This window comes from Takifugu rubripes, chromosome 1 (genome assembly GCF_901000725.2).
Source record: "Takifugu rubripes chromosome 1, fTakRub1.2, whole genome shotgun sequence".
In the NCBI taxonomy this organism is placed as follows: domain Eukaryota; kingdom Metazoa; phylum Chordata; class Actinopteri; order Tetraodontiformes; family Tetraodontidae; genus Takifugu; species Takifugu rubripes.
In genome coordinates, this window is record NC_042285.1 from 18,518,232 (window position 1) to 18,535,636 (window position 17,405).

The 17,405-nt window shown below is 45.1% G+C and overlaps 1 protein-coding gene across 2 annotated transcripts; it reads left to right on the forward strand.

Moving 5' to 3' along the window:
• Positions 1 to 3,310: 3,310 nt before the first annotated feature.
• On the forward strand, positions 3,311 to 17,035 carry LOC101076473 (protocadherin-17-like). 2 transcript variants are annotated; one of them, XM_029849083.1, is made up of 5 exons: positions 3,311 to 5,580; positions 5,662 to 6,923; positions 8,024 to 8,082; positions 8,228 to 8,397; positions 15,751 to 17,035. In XM_029849083.1, exons 1-5 carry the CDS (start codon positions 4,455 to 4,457, stop codon positions 16,326 to 16,328), a joined length of 3,195 nt encoding a protein of 1,064 aa, XP_029704943.1. In that variant the 5' UTR covers positions 3,311 to 4,454; the 3' UTR covers positions 16,329 to 17,035. The 2 variants fall into 2 exon arrangements, with proteins under 2 accessions (XP_029704943.1, XP_003961928.2); XM_003961879.2 differs by having other exon boundaries at positions 3,311 to 6,923.
• The last annotated feature ends 370 nt before the right edge of the window (positions 17,036 to 17,405 follow it).

The window sequence follows — 17,405 nt, forward strand, 5'->3', positions numbered from 1 at the left end:
GATTTACAGGCAAGATGCGGCTGAAAATGTCATTATGTGATCCTTTCTGATGACAACAAATGATGAAAAGGACGAGGGCCTTATCACGCAGATATCTGATGTTGAGCATCAGCTACATGGCAAAATGCATTAATTTTTGACAAAAGCAGAGACACCAGCTTGGTCACAAACATATCAGGGTGTCACTATAAATATATATCATCTCCTGGTTCATTTGCATTCCATTTAGTGCAGACTGACGATGAGACAAGGCTTCTTTGTTAGTTCTTTGTTTGTATTTATGTGTTTTTCAAACCAAATCGCCTCCTGGTGGTCAACTATGGTACTAAAATGTTGTAATATTTTCTTGAATCAAAATATCTCATATTCTTTCAATCCAAATTGATGTGGATGGAAAAAAATCACAGTCATGTCACCATATGTATTTTGTTTCAACACAATTTGTGACTAATGGTGAAATCACTTAAAGGGGAAAAGGCTGTAAGTTCCTAAATAAACACACCTGATTGGTAGCAACAAATCCTGCATTAGATGTAAATAGGGCATTTTGTGGGGACTTTTTTCAGTGAAGGATTAATATTTAGTGTAATTTATGACAGCAGGATGATAAAACTGTCTGAAAATAGACCCACCTCAGCCATATCCATCTTGATGAAGGAGCCTGTCACCCAAGGCAGTAAGAAATAACATTTCTACATCTCATTTAAAAACTGACACCACTGTAAAATGTGTTATGTCACACTCAGTGAAAGCAGTTGTCAGACACTATAGTTGTCAGACACTAGACTTAACTCTAAGACATGCATTTACTGTATATACAATCTTAGTTACATATAAACTGACATGTTTTATAGGGAATTCTATTGACAGTATACTACTCACTGTGTCTTTACTCAGGTCAAATGAAGACGGTATAGATATTTCAAGGTGGGTCCCCCTCCGCGGCTGGTAAGCTGTCACTCAACATGATTCTACAGAAGCCCAGAAAGGACAGACTTCAGTGCTTGTTAGTATTACTCATCATGTTACACATGACTCAACTGAGAGTCAAGGTCTGGTTTTCAAATTATGGACTCTGTGTTCTGGGTCTTACACACTTTCAAAGAGGCACAAATAAGACAAAACGCACAAAACTGAATCATTTAGGAGTGTATCTCTTTGGACACTTCTTTTCTTCCAAGCTTTGCTGATTTGAATATGATTCGAAAATATATATAGCTTAACGCACACTCAGTTAACGCAGAGTAAAACAATTTATGCTACAGTCGTACGCCTTAAATTTTAAACAGCCTGTTCGTAAAATAAACACTTGCTGGTGTTAGATCATGCGTAGCATATGAGTCTTATCAGCTGGAGTTGATTGACATAACATAGGGCAGGAAGAACAATTTTCAATTATGGCAGATGTATAACAGTGGTTGGACTTTAATTTAAATGAGATGTTTACTTCCATGGGGAACTGCTATCACTGTGAGAACCCTGTTATTTTTTCCTCTCTGCTTTAGCATCCCAACATTCTTAAAACTGGGAAAACTGGTGATTTCAACATGTATTTACTGTTTACACGAGGCCTTCTTGCAATCTGCCCACCCCCCCTCACATCGGTGCTCCAGTGCAAAAGCAGAATGATCAGCGACTTAATCTCACCTCCAATCACGTCAGAAGATCTCGTAGGTCTGCTGGAATTAGCGCGTGAGCCCTTTTGACCTCTGCATGCGTTGCAACAGAGCTGCAACACTGGGTTATTTGTTTTAAAGTCATAAGTAAGTTGTGCCTGTGTGTTTTGGGGCCGAGCTAGAGGAGGGGAGGAGGTTGTGGTCCAGGTGCGGCGCCATCATTCAGAAATTCGATCCATGACAACATTATGAGCTCTATTAAGAAGTACAGGTGGCCAAAGCCTCACATTAAGACATGGCCTATTAAATATGGATATGAACCCCCCTCTCATTCGCTCCTCAGATCATATTAAAAGGTATAACTGTGACAATGTGGACACGATTGTCAATAGCAGCTCTTTGCTGAGGTTTGAGCGGAGAGTGAATGATAATTAGTTTCCCTTTGTTGTCGTTATCTCTTACCTGCAGAAATAGCCAATTTATGCAGGCTGCACCCTGGCCAGGCAAAGTTGATGCTTCCCACAGGAGGGAAAAGCAGCCATGTTAACAGACAATGGAAATGAACTGAGGGACAGCTGAAGGTTGATTTCGGCGCTGTGTTGACTCACAGATCGGCGCATATAGGGCACCTGTTTCAGCGAGGAGAGCCTCGTGTCACCGAGATTCGGTCAAGTGAGAATAAAAATGCAAATGTCATTTTGTTGAAATGCTGAGTGAACTAAATGTCAGTCCTTCTTTCTCGATATGAGATATGAGATTGATGTGGATAGACAAGTGGAGGAAAGTGTGATATCAGGAGAGAGGCGGGTTAGACCAACAGCTGTGATATTTGGGCTGTGAAATAAGATTTGTCCCCCCCACTCCGTTTCAGAAGCATAAATAATTCTTGTATGTCCTTTACAGAGATTATCCTGGAACAAACAAACAGCCCATCTTTGGGTTTGTGTTTGGTTTTGGGATGTTTGCAGCAGGCTGCTGTTGCTACCAGGTCCTGATAAGAGTCTGCGGTTCCCACTTGCAAGAGTGTCATCAATACTGAGAAGACTCCACTTAAAGGGGATTAAATCGTAGTCTTCTTCTGTTTTTGGGCTGTTTTCCATTTGATCGACTGGATCGAGCAGAGACCAGACCAAACCTGCCAGGGCTCTGCGGACGATGACGGGAAATATACAGACAGATGAAACTTTTCGAGGACACGGGTTGCGAAATATTTACCCTCCCCAATTTCTCCGAGGGCTGCGGCAGGCGCGGGGTCACTTTTACTTGCCGCCTTTTTTCAAGTCCTTTCATTTTACCCTTGACAAGAGAGAATTCAATCTCTTGCTGCTCAGGAAGACTGGAAATTATACACAACAGTCATGCCCATGTCTGCTTTCAACAGGCTGAGACGTGAGATTGATGTGGAGATTATTTCAGATAAGTGTGGCACAGGCGGCTATTGCAATGAGACCACTTTGAGGAGGATAACCTCAGTTGGGGTGGGGGGTGGGGGGGTAAAACGGTCATTTGGAATTTAACATTTCGATCCCTATCTGAACTGCTCCCCACCTTAAATTGACCACTTCTACTACAGCCCCGGTCAAACACGTTCCATCGATCTCGCCCTAATCCCTGGTTCACATCCACACAGGCGCAACATCCAGCAGCACGTTTTTCCCTCTCCGTGATGCTGCTGCTCCGGTGCGCGCACATCAGTAAATGAATCACGTAGCACTAGAACAGCCCTTCTTCATGCGATCTTGCCAGACCTATTGGAGAAGCCCCCGAAGGCTAGATCTGTCACCGCTCATTCATTTGCTGGAAGACGATCAGAAACTATGTTAAATGCGCCAGGGCTGACATCGGAGTGCGTTATTAAGGCGTCGAGAGGATTCCGGTCAGGTATCAGCGCGAAGGGAGCAGGTTTCAACAGTTGACGCGGAGAGAACTGCGCGCAGGAAGAGCGATTCGTTCTGATAACCAAGGGGGGGAAAATCCTCTTTATTTCTTTGGCTTAATTCTTTTTTTTTTGGAAAACCCTGACGCAGACAGAGCAGATGAGCGTTGTCCGAACGGAGGATGACAGAGCACTGGGTCCAATTGGACTGGATTATGGGATTACAGGACTGATTGTAGGACAATCATCGGGCAAAAGTCGCAGCCGCGCTACAGATGCTCTTGAATGACGGCTACACAAAAGGTTGGACGGGATTAACAGCTCGGTATCCTGCTTTTATCCCACTTTATGGCGCGGGGAGGCTGTGCATGCTACACGGGCAGAACCTGTATGCAACAGTGTGCCGCACAGGGAAAAAAAGTCCACGCATCGTGAGCGGCAACGGCGGACAATGCTGCATTTTGAACGGGCATGTCAGTGTGTGCTGTAGCCTAGGTGTAGATGTCGCATGAGGGCAATGCGCTTTTGTGAGCCGCGGTCTAACCTTCAGCACCAGAGATCCAAACGCTTTAACCTTGGACGCAGAAGGGAATATTAATACTTCATAGTCATCGATTATTCATTAAGTCTCCCTGTGAAGGAGGGGAGAAAAACAAAGCATTCTTCGTCCACTATGTTGAATTTGATGTTTAATTCATGCGTTTGGTGTCGTCGGGCGGTCATTTTTGTTTACAGAAAGAGTTCATCTCAAACGGGCGGCATGTGAAAGAGGTTAAAACGCCGATTAAAGGGCGATATCGTTTTGCGGATCGATTTTATAGGCAGATACGGCGTGATTGGCGTAAACTGCACGCATGGTTCGGGATTAGTCCCGTAGGTTTGCAGTAATCAACAGGTTGAAAGTCAACGAGGATTTTCTTTCTTTTTTCCCCCCCCCGACTACCGCATATCCAATAGAAGGGATGCGTCTCTCTGTACCCATTTTCTTTCTGCTGTGGGTTAAAGCCCTGACATTAAAGAATCTCAATTATTCTGTTCCGGAGGAACAAGGACCCGGCACCGTTATAGGAAATATAGCTAAAGATGCCGGTTATGGGACCACTGAAAGAGGGAAGAAATCCAACTTCAGAGTGCTGGAGAATTCGGCACCACATCTGGTGGATGTTGACCCCGAGAGTGGACTCATCTTCACCAAACAGCGGATTGACAGGGAAACATTATGCAGGCGCAACCCAAAGTGTCAGCTGTCCATGGAGGTGTTTGCAAACGACAAGGAGATATGCATGATTAAGATTGATATACTGGACATAAACGACAACTCGCCCAGTTTTCCCTCAGACCACATTAATATTGATATTTCAGAAAATGCAGCAGCCGGGACACGCTTTCCTCTGACTATTGCACATGACTCTGACACTGGGGAAAATGGGATAAAGACCTACCAGGTCACACGAGATGACTACAATACATTTTCTCTGGATTTAAAAGTGAGGGGTGATGGGACTATATATCCAGAGCTGATGGTCCAGAGACCACTGGATCGAGAGGATGAGAGCCATCACACCCTTCTGCTCACAGCTATAGACGGCGGGGAGTATCCAAGATCGGGCTCCATGCAAATCAATGTCAGGGTGACTGATTCCAATGACAACAGCCCAGTTTTTGAGAAATCCTCTTATGTGATTGAAATTCCGGAGAATTCCCCTCCTGGAAAAATACTCATAGATCTGAATGCCACGGATCACGACGAGGGAAGCAACGGGCAAGTGGTCTATTCCTTCACTGGATACGCATCTGAGAGAATCCAAGATCTTTTCTCCATTGACCCAAATACTGGCGTCATTAAGGTCCAGGGAGAAATTGACTTTGAAGAAAATCCGATCATAGAGTTTGACGTGCAGGCCAAGGATCTCGGTCCCAACCCGATACCGGGCCACTGTAAAATTACTGTCAAAGTGCTGGACAAAAATGACAACTCGCCCATAATAAGTTTTGTTTCTGTCCGACAGGGAGCCATCAGCGAGGCAGCGCCGCCTGACTCTGTCATTGCTTTGGTGCGAGTGACTGATAAAGACTCGGGCAGAAACGGTCAGCTTCAGTGCAGGGTGCTGGGAAATGTGCCCTTCAGACTGCAGGAAAATAATGACAATTTTTACACTCTGCTCACAGACAGACCCCTGGACAGAGAAATGAAAGACGAATACAATGTGACCATAGTAGCGAGGGACAACGGCATCCCTTCTTTGAATTACACCAAGTCTTTCACTGTGAAAATTCTGGATGAGAATGACAACGCGCCGCGCTTCACAAAGACTGTGTACATGCTACAGGTGCCTGAGAACAACATCCCTGGGGAGTATCTGGGCTCCGTTGTGGCCCACGACCCAGATATTGGTCGCAATGGCACTGTGTCCTACTCCATTCTGCCATCGCACATCGGCGATGTTTCCGTGTACACCTACGTGTCTGTCAATCCTACCAACGGAGCCATATACGCCTCTCGCTCTTTCAACTATGAGCAAACAAAGTCCTTTGAGTTCAAAGTTCAGGCTAAAGATGGAGGGTCTCCTCACATGGAAAGCACTTCCACAGTCAGGGTCAACATCCTCGACGTTAACGACAATCTCCCCGTTATCATTTTACCAATTCTGCTGAATGACACAGCAGAAATCCCAGTGCCTAGAAACGTCGGAATCGGCTACATCGTGACCACGGTGAAAGCGGTGGATCACGACCACGGAGAGAGTGGCCACCTGACCTATGAGATCACAGAGGGGAACGATGACCACCTGTTTGAGATAGACCCGGTGGGAGGAGAGGTTCGAACTGCCCATGCTCTTTGGGAGGAGGTCGCCCCCGTGGTTGAGCTGGTGGTGAAGGTAACTGACCATGGCAAGCCCCCCTTATCTGCCGTGGCTAAGCTGATCATTAAGGCGAACACGGAGACGGCAGCAGGAGGGGGCTCCAGCACGAGTGGCGAACAGCAGCAGTGGGATCTCTCCCTGCCCCTCATCGTTACCCTCTGCATTATCTCTGTGATGCTCTTAGCAGTCATGACGGCCATTGCTGTCAAGTCCAAGCATCAAGATAAGGAGACTGGGAATTATAACTGCCGCATGACTGAGTACTCCAATCCTCCAGTGGGGAAAGGCAAAAAGAAAAGGATCAACAAGAGTGACATCATGCTGGTGCAGAGCGAGATGGAGGAGAGAGATTCTGCAAGTCGGATGAATGTGGTTAGCAGCCCATCTCTCATCACCTCCCCAATATGCTTTGACTACCAGAGTCCCCTGCCGCTCACGTTGCCCAGGTCGGAGGTCATGTATCTGAAAACCACCCCGAACAGCCTGACGGTCCCCAGAGCGGGCTGCCACTCCAGCTTTGCGGGGCTTAGCACAGACACTTCAGCAAACAGGATGTCAGTGATACAGGTAAAGATGCTGCTACACTGTATTCTTTATCAGGAATTTATTCCTGCTTATCTGTGAGCCCCGTTCCCCATACAAATCTGACAACCAAGAGTAATCGACTGAGAAAGAGAAAGTGTGTCACAGTGAGCCAATATCATTATTATCACATTTCTCCCCTTGTTGCAACGCAGGGAACCGTTTTTGGCACGATCATCCAACTTTCTGATAGAATGCACTTGTGTGCTGAAAATGGCGTTTCACTAAGCGTTGCCCCCTCTGGCCGTAATTGTGTAGTCAGGATCGTTTTAAAGAGCGCTCCATCGTCACATATCTCCCGTAAAAGCAGTACAGGTGGTCTGCATAATCAGAAAGCCTCCTCGGTTAGACTTGCAAACAGAGTGAGTCTTGGGTAACGCTGCTGCGACCCTGCCAGATTCGCTGCTGTAGATTGAAAACAAAACCCAGCCCAAAATGTGGGCTTGGACAGGTGTTTGAACAGCTTGTCCAATCACATTACGGAACCGGTGCGCGCCCGACAGCTCGGCGCTCACAGCATAACCTCACAATTACAGTTTTCGCTCCACGCAAATGCGGGCCACATCTACCCATCCGATCCCAAGGCTGGCACGATGGGGGCCATTAATAGGGGCCCGGCCTCATCTCATAGACATGGCACGGAGCAAACATGCTAATTTGACAGCGCAGGCTTGTCGTAACATTTAGCAGAGGGGAGTTATCTGATGTAAACGATGTAAATATCTGGGACAGTCTCGCAGACAGTCTCATTTGGGGATGATAACACAGATGACAAGGCCTGGCACTGTCACCAGTCACTAGTGCATGTGGGTGTGATCAACACAAACACATTATCCTCAAGATGGGTGGAAAAAAGATGACATCGGCGAAAGCCATATCTCTTCTATCAAGGAATCGCATACAGTCTTTTTTGCCATGAAAATTTGCTCTGAGCATGCTGTCATCTCTGGCAGGTGCAGGAGTTATGAAAAATATATTAGAATCTGATGAACACTGTTTCGTTTCCTGTCTGAACATCATGTTATACAGGATGTCGGAAAACTTTTAACACTGCCAATGCAAAAATATTTTTCTTACAATTCCAGACAGAAAATTTCCCCTCAGAACCCAATTACGCTGGCAACAGGCAGCCATTTGTTCAAAGGTAAGAACTCAATCCAAACGTTTCCTGGACACCGTGTGCAGCTTCTTCATCCTTCAAGCCAAGCGAATACGGCTGTCTAATAGGAGTAGTCATGCAGAGTTAATGTCAGGTTGTGTTTTCTCCCCCTCCTTCCATTCTGCTGCAGCTCAACATTTAAGGATGCAGAACGAGCGAGCCTCCGAGACAGTGGCCATGGTGATAGTGACCAGGCTGATAGTGACCAGGATACTAATAAAGGCTCACACTGCGACACGTCTGCTAGAGAAGCCCTCAAGATGAAAGCAATGGCAGTAAATGCCCAGCCTTTTGAACAAGGTGAGTGGATATCTCACTGGCAACTGGAAGATGCTTAACTGACTCTGGTGCCAGACACTGTTTACACAAACAGCCCACTGGTGCTGCGAGAGGTCCACTAATCCTCGGTTGAAGGCAATGCCTGCCGATTTTAACACCAGAAAAGTCCGTCCGAGGTTCTGTTAGCCGTAGCCTACACTAGTTAGTGTCACTTCCCATTGCAGGAAGCCAGAGCTGCGTTTCACAGACGACAAGGAGGCACCGACGTGGAATGTAGAGGATGGGTTTAAAAGATAAAAGTCCACTGGCTGAAGGTGGAATGTTAAAACAACTTCTGTCTGATTTTCTCCATCAAACAGACTCGTATAGATGGCAGAGTACAACCCATCTGTGCCTCGCTGATCGCACCATTATCCAGACACAAACTCACGGCACGCATGTCTGGAATAGCATGACAGACAAGGAAACGTGATAGACTTCTGCAGCACAAAATACTTCCTGCTGCAACGTGACAAACTCTTTACACCTTTTGCTCGCTGTCCCTGTGATGAGGACGTTCGCGGTGGCATCGCTTCTTCCGACTGAAAATAGACACATTACATTTATTTCTCAAATATGAAATGATCCTCGGTGCCAGAAATAAAATCTCTTCGTGACTGTCAGTCTGTTGCAAGTGGCCTGACCCAGTGATTTGACTATTAATATATTTAGCTGCTGTGGTTATAAAAAAAATATGAAGGCTATGCTAACAAATAAGATTAAAGATGACGGAGGGACCGGAGTTAAGTTGTGATGATTCTCATTTCTTTTTGTGAAGAAAATGGTTCTGGTCACTGTGTGCAGCACTTTCCTCCCCATTTACATTGTTGTGAATTGTTTGCTTGCGGCATGATCAGAAGGACAGCAATAGGAAGAGAAAAAAAGCCTTTTTCAGCGAGCAGAAGATGTGTGAATCTCCTTGTTGTCTCACTTCTGTTCGTATCGGCGCCCATGCTTTGTGCATGTGCGTGCGAGTGTGTGTTGGGAGGAATTATGACAGACCAAACTTGACTCTGTGGGAGGTGTAAATTCAATCACTTTTTTTTTTTATTTGGCTCCGGGTGTATTTTTGAATCACATTCAGCCCGAGTTCTGAGGCCAGTCAGACGGACACATGTTTAAAGAGATGTTCTCGACATGTAAGGCTGAATATTTACATTTGCAGTGCCAACTCACATGTCTGAGTTCAATTATAGACCTGCATATATGAGATAAGCAACATGCAAAGTGGGCCTTTGTGTTAAATATTAAACGCTTTTCCATGTGAGAAATGTGACCGAAAAGTAAAGCTAATGGTTGGATTTAATGGCTCTCTTTCACTCTGGGTTGGTCAGTTGATCATGAAATGGTGTCACTGTCTGCTGACTTGATGGAAGATGTGCAAATGGATGAGACCTGATCACAGGAAAATATCACTCTCTACCCACACACTGTTTCCACTTCTCACATACATACAGGTACATTTATTCAACTGTTCGTCACACAGATTTTGACGAGATGCTGCTATTTAAAATGGAGGTGCTATACGGTACCCCACCCCCCTGCTTTTCCTTCTGTTTCAAATGTGCCAGCAGAAAAAGCTCGTGGGTTAAGTAGTATTGCTTTTATGTCTTTACCTTTACCTTCCCTCTAGTCTCTTGGCTGCTTTGATACAGGTAATGTATGCACCTGTGCAGCTTCCACTATCATGCACTCTGAATATTTATTCACTCTCTCAGACACCAGATGCACAGTGGGCTTGCTGCTGGGCCTCCTCTGATTCTATTTATAATGGACAGCTAGTCTCTTTGTTTTTAAGGACATTATTGCTCCATTCACAGCTGCATATAAGATCACAAATACTTTGTCTCTTTGTCATGATTCTATTATGTGAATATGCAAATGCTGTGGACTGTAAGACTATTGTGTAAGTCTGTCACTTTTAGCCATTATCTGGCAAATTTTTATTCATTCATAGAATAGAAAATGGAAATAGACGCCCGAGACAGGCGACAATACATGAAAGGGTTGTCAATTCCTCATAGTTCCCATTTTTGTTCTTAAATAATATATTAGAAAACTTCTAACATAATGTGATAATAGATTCATGATGATAATAGCTGTTTTATATATTATATCCACTATATCAAAGGTTCAGCCATGTGGACAAAAAGAAAGATGGAAGACCTTTATAATCCTTAACCACTGACGATTTCATGTAGTGTAAACAAGGAGACACGATTTGAACATTGTTACTGGCCATACAGACAACAAACAACAAAATGGCACAAATAAAAATTGCCTTTCTGTGTTCAACCTCCCAAGCACACATAATTTGCTAGCTTCTCTGCAGCCTTGATAGGTACCATGGAAATGAATTCAACATCTCCCCGCTTCTCCTTGCCTATGCTTATTGTTCTGGCCTTGAGTACATCTGAGCCTCAAAAAAATACTTTTCTTTGTGGTGCCGAGAGAAAGACAGAGGGAAGCGAATGCACAGGCCACTGTAATCTGGGCTGCAGATGCTTCAAAGCACAGCAATTATAATATGCAGGATCTTTGTTGGGGTTTTGCCAAATCAAAGCCATCATTTAGTCCGTTCCCTTCTGATGTTAAATGCATTTTGAACTCTATTCCTGCTCCAAGTCCTGAAAAAAGTACCGTTGGAATGGCTCATGCGTGAACGTTACCTTGTAAGTTGTGATAATACATCACATGACAGGGGGAAAAAGCCTTTGCTGTCTGAAGCCTTGGAATTAAATTTGCTGTGGGAAGAGTAAAAACAGATTGCCGGTGCTGTAGGTACTTTAGGTGGAGTGTCTGTTTATCTACAAACCTAAAATTGAGGTTAGTGACATGATTTTAGAAAAACAAAGATAACCAATATGGCAAAATGCGACAGACAATCACAACTGATACAAAGCATATAAAAAGCGGCAAATAAAGGCTCAAGTGTTGGTGAGGCAACCAAAACCTGACCACAGGACGTCAGACTGTGTCCCACGCTGCTTTAATCAGCAACCATCAGCCCCGGTTTTGCCTCAGGTGGAATCTGGGTGTCGGCCATGTGTTAAAGGTGCGCGCTGATTGGCTGTTTAACTTCAGGGCAGAAGAAGAAAGTCTGATTTCTGGGACTGCATTTTAACGCTCACTGATGACAGCAAGTTGGTCGTGTCCGTTGTTTAAAGCCCAGTTTATCAGACAATATTGATGACAGACAAAAATTCCATGTTTTTGGTAGGCGTGAACCATCTGACATTGATCCTCCAGGCAGTTGGGGGATTGATTGACAGGCACAGCTGATATTAAACCCATCGTCTATGTGTGGAATATGTGCGCCACTCAGCAGCCAAACCGCTGAAAGCCCCCTCTATCATGTGTCATTTCAACAGGCTTTCAATCAGGAATCGACTGTAAATATTCAGGCACTATTCAAATCAGCACCTGTGTGAGTGTATCAGCCTCAAAATGTATTCCCACAAATGAAGAATTAGCAATTATTATAATCGCGACGACCAATTAATCTCAATAAACGAGGCAGGATCGTAGTTGTCAGGTCGTCGCTACAGGATCAGCCGCCGACAGCTGGAGCAACTTTGGTGGTTTATGCCCGCCTGTTTATTGTTTTCCAGCGAAACACGGATCACAAAATTCAGTATTAAATAAACAGGCTGTCTTCTGAGCGTGAGAGCAGCCGGGCGGAGTGAGCAGTGCATTTCTATTCATGTCAGACATTATTGGTATCCATGTTGCACAGAGACAGTGCGCGTGTGCTCTTGAAGAGGGCAGAAATATTTTACTGGGAATATGTCGTCATGCTGCCAGTGAATGCACCATGGTCACATCTGTATTTCTAAGAGCAGGCCAGCACGTGATTGGGGATTTTCAGCCAAATGCACATTCCTTAATCATTGTTAGATGAATTCTTTAGTCCATTAGTTAAAGTACATTTAATTAGCTACCTGCGCTGACCCGACCCATCGTCCATCCTCTTCTTGTAGCGCCTTTTCTCCGTTTTACAAATGATAAATACACAAACAAAGTGAAGCTTTTACAAATGAAAGAAAAGCTGCTGGCATGTCCTTCTGCACATCTGTCAAGAATGCCAGATAATCTGAAAAGTCCTTCCGACCGCACCAGGGAACTGTTCTCAGGCTAATTTCAGTGGAAGTGCAACAGGGTTTTTCTTAGAATCCCAAGGAAATGGAAAAAGCTCGACGAAAAAGGACTGTAGTCTATTCCACCCCTGACGATGGGGCATCAGAGAGGTGGATTTGGACCTTCTGAATATGAAATGAAGCCTGGCTCTTGCATGACAGATGCAGCATAAGACAGGAGTCATGTCTCATCTGCTGCCTGTTTAATGTTGTGGTGTTGACAGACTACAAACTGTCTCTCCGTCCCTGTATGAGCTAATTACTGGAGCTAGTGCACCTCACACCAATTCTCACACATTCCCCACTCTTGGCAGTCAATCTGCTGCAGGGGAGCAGGGAGGTGCACCAGAGATCAATCAATTTGCAAAAAGAGGGGGATGGTTTATTGTTGTTTTTCCAAAATATGACATTTAAATACATACTTGTACGTTTGATATTTTTCAAGCTTGTCAAAAGCTCCACAAGGCATTTGCCTGAGGATCTGAATGAACCCACTGACTCTTCACCCTGGCGAGACCCTAACAGGCGCAAGCTGGCCCGCTCAAGGTCCACACCCGCACCCTAGCCACAGACGGAGGAAAACCTAATTATCCTAATCTAAAGTACAGCAAAATATTCCAGAATCTTGACAAATGAAGCAGAATAATGAGCGCTTTTTCATCCTGAAGTATGGGAAATGCAGCCACTTTGATTTGAATAAGCACAATTAACCAGACGGCGTTTCAGATTACACCGCTACTCAGAAACTGGAGCGATGGCACTGACAGCAACCAGCCGCGGAGACGGCGCGTGCCTATAACCTACATATGACAGCCGCCGCATCAGAAACATGTCCTAAAGTAATTACGTCTTACCAGACACGATAAAATGGGTTTATCTTTCCCATCACATTAACGGCCCCTCCATTCACAGACGAGTAGTAATTAGCTGTTTCATTTTGTCCCGTGTTTTTCCCTGCAAGCGCGGCGTGTAGGTGTGTGAAAGAGTCGCCTAACTGATATCAGTTACCTGTGATTTGTAAATGAGTTTTCAGTTTGGCACATGCACGTTCTGGCGCCTCAGGGGCGTTTCAGCACTGACTCGGTATCTTCCGTGAATATCCTCCAGAAAACAGGTCGAGGCTGGTAAGGTAAGTCGCCTTTGAACAAGAGAACCCCCCCCCCCCCACACACACACACACACACACCCTTCCTCTACCACATGCACACATGAGTGTTAGAGGAAGAGCCCAATCACGTGAGCATCCCCTTGTTCCAGGCTGATTCTAATCCTCATCAGGGCCAGGTTTGAAAATGAGATCAAGTGCCTCGTTCACTGCGAGTCTCCGGCTCCTCATTGTGTCTAAAATCGCACTGTGGCATGTGAGCAAGATGGAGATGCCTCATTCAGGCGCCAAAGCTGCGGGAGCTGATCGCCGGTGTCCTAACCGCTGCTGTTGTTTGTTCCACGACGACGAACAGGCTGAAATTTTCAGGCAGTATTTGTGGGTTTGATGGTAGAGGAAGGGCAGGTTAGCGGGGAGGTGGGCGTCTGGTGACAGATGGGATGTGAATAATGCCTTCCTGCTGGAGGAACACCTACATATGGAGAGATGTGTCTGTCTTTGTCTGCCTGTTTGTGTTTTTATTCGCTCATTTATTTCTTACGGTCTGTTTTGACTGGAAACTAAATAATTAAATACACTAAGTGTGGATGGATTTATCAGTCGTTGTTTTCATCTGTTTGCATCCAGACTGTCATCACAACCACGTGTTAGCACTGCTACAGCTAATTAAAGCGCCATTTCTCTTCATAAACAACGGAAGGGAATCGCCTTTTAGGCTGACATTATACGCAAAGTGCTTTGATGCATCTTTGTCAGATTCATTTTTATATCATAAAATACTGGCTACAGGGAAAAATGCCCTGATTCAATCCCCTATTGTTTGGCTCTCTGAGCTCATTTGGTGCCAGGGTTAGAGTTGATTTTTGGAGGCACGATGTTGGACTCCAACACATTTGGGTCCAGTTTTCATTATGCTGACATTAATACGCAGTCGCAGTCGTGCACAATGCCGTGGTGTTAGGCCGTGGCGTTCAGCACCAAATAATGCAGCTGAGGCCACTTTAGCGGTGCAATAATCAGAGAACCTCTTCAATCAAAAAAAAACATGTTTTGCAGAATAAACGGTTACATGTTTTCTTTACATGGAGTGACATAAATAATCACCCCTCAATTTGAAATTGTTCCTCCAGGAGTGTTCATGTAGTACCACTGAGGTGATGCTTCAACTATATATAAAGGAGCAATTTGCAAGATTTGCAGTCGTATACCTGCATTTTCAAATAGTGACGCATCAAGCTGGCAGGAGGGAGGAAAGACTATACCGGCTGCATTTATTAGCCTGACAAAGAGACCGAATATGCTTTTAAAGTAATTGTTTCACACCATCATTTCAATGATTTTCCACTTTTTTTTTTTGCTAACTACCATCTATGCAAAACAAGGACAAGTAACGGAAAGTATCCAGTAAAAAGAAGTGATCTTCAAAAAATGAGCTGCAGAGATCACAATAGTCCTTGAAAGCCATTAGGAGGATTACTAAAGACCAGGCTTGCCACGATGATGAGAGCTTCACCTGATATTTCACTTTTAGACGTCAGACTGGTACCTTCCCTGAGGGGCCCCGGCGGTCCCCACCCTCATCTCTATCATTGGCAACAACATGCTCATGAATTCCCCCTTTGCATTTTCTTTTAATTCGACTCAAATCGCTGCTGGAAAATGTAAATAAGAAGCACCTCGCTGCCTCTGCACCAGATGGTGGAAACACCTACACAGGTTGTTGGGAAACAGCAGGAGGGAATGGGCTGACTAACTCCTGCTGTATTGAGCAACAAATGACAGAAGATATCAGCTGGGCTTTTTTCTTTACTTTTCCTGTGAAGGCGGGTTGAAGGTTCCATTGTCAGTGATTTCTAGACCAGAAAAGACTCCATGTCTGTTAATAAAAACAACTTTCCTGGGTTTGAACGCTGCCGTAGCTGCTGCAACAGGCTGCCGGTTGTCATAAATCAGCCGTGCACAGTTTGCAGATTTTAACAGTAGGGCTGTTTCTTGCACTGTGCTCATCATTCAAAATGCCATCCGTTTTCTTTGAGGTTGTTTGCTCTTCCCCCAGCAGGATCCAATAACAAATGTTTAACTGTATTTTTACAGAGCAAGACAAATCAGTCCACTGCACCGACGAATGTCGCGCACTGGGACATTCTGACAGATGCTGGATGCCAAAGTTACGGGTAGGAAGCCAAGCAGACAGTGCCGATAATCGCACCAACCTTTTCATCCCTGTGGGAATGGATGCCATGGTAGAGACAGAGATTTATGGCACCATCAGCTGCAGCAGCAGAAAAACCCTCAGCACGTTTGGAAAGGAACAGCGGGACAGTACAATCCTCGTGGCCAATGTCAAACCTTACTTAAAGTCGCAGCACGCACTGAGCCCGCCGCTGCAGGAGAGTCCATCTGCGTCTGGCAGCCCCACCAAGAGTAGTTTGCCCCTGAACTTGGCCAAGCAAGAGTCCACAGACGAGAAGGAGGGCGGGTCAGACATCAGTGCCTACGGACCTCCAGACGGCCAGTGCTCCCCTCTGCACACTGAGCTGGAGGAGCCCTCCTACCTGACCTGTGAGCTCAGACCCAAGTCCCTGTCGAGCGGCCTGATCCACAGCTCCATCATCAGCCAGGAGTGCGGGGGGTCGGACTTCGCCCACGACCCCAAAGACTCTGCAACCTGACAGGTCAGGTGATGGCCCGCCTCGGGTGCGTCGATGCTAATGATGAGGGCGGTATCACAGACGAATAAGTAACAGCTGATTTATTTTGGCCGACACAGGTGTCCAGACACACAATGTATAACCAAAAAAAGAGAACATCTGCTTCATGTGTTTTTCTTTTTTGAGTTTGTGACTCGTTGTGTTTCAGTGAAATATGTGTCCTTGACTTCCGTGAAGGGGTTTTTCCAATGGGGAGGGGGCCAGTGCTTACCTGACTTCAAGTGTTTCCATGGTGTGCTGTACCTGTCAGTTTAGATGTCTGTATTTTACACATTTCACGCTCCGATTTCGTGAGGCCGTTGAGCAAATCGCTAACTGTTAAGCTAATGAGTCCTGTCTGCTTTCGTACTGTGAAGCTTTCTGTCCCCATTCAGTGTATAAGGAACATGTCTTTGGATTCACACGCGACTGAAATACATATCAGTGACGTTAAATACAAAAGTGAAGTGTCTTATGAACTGTTAATGGTGGTGCAACAGGGAACATCCCTTTTCATAAAACCATTTAAGGTTCCTAAAGAAAAAAAAACAAGGTTTTTTTAAGAATGTATTTGTAATTTTATTGTCGTCCTCTGCGGTTTATGTGAAAATAAGCTGAGCTTACAATGTGAATGTGGGCTACTGTACTCGTTGTGTTTTATTAAATTTGTACACACTGTGCGTGGACGGTAATGCTTCCTTTCATTTTGCTTGGTGGAGCGAAATGATGCCATCCACCGTGTTATTATTACACATTAATAACAATGAGCGGCGCTTAAGCGAAATATCAAGATGGTCAAAGAAGCCACAGTGGGAATATCAGTGAAGTTTCTGAATCCTTCTTATGTTAAAACCTCCAATAAAAGCAGGGACCGTATGGATGACGAGTTAGCTCCGAAGCTCAGTCCTTTATCAAAGAGCGCGTCATCAAGTGAGCACGGTAACCCCGCTCATGCCTTTGTACTCCAATTCAAAAGGCTCCAGAGCTGCCATCAGTAAATGTCTATTTGTAACTAGGCCTATATTTACTTACAAATGCATCTGGCACGCTATGAGACGA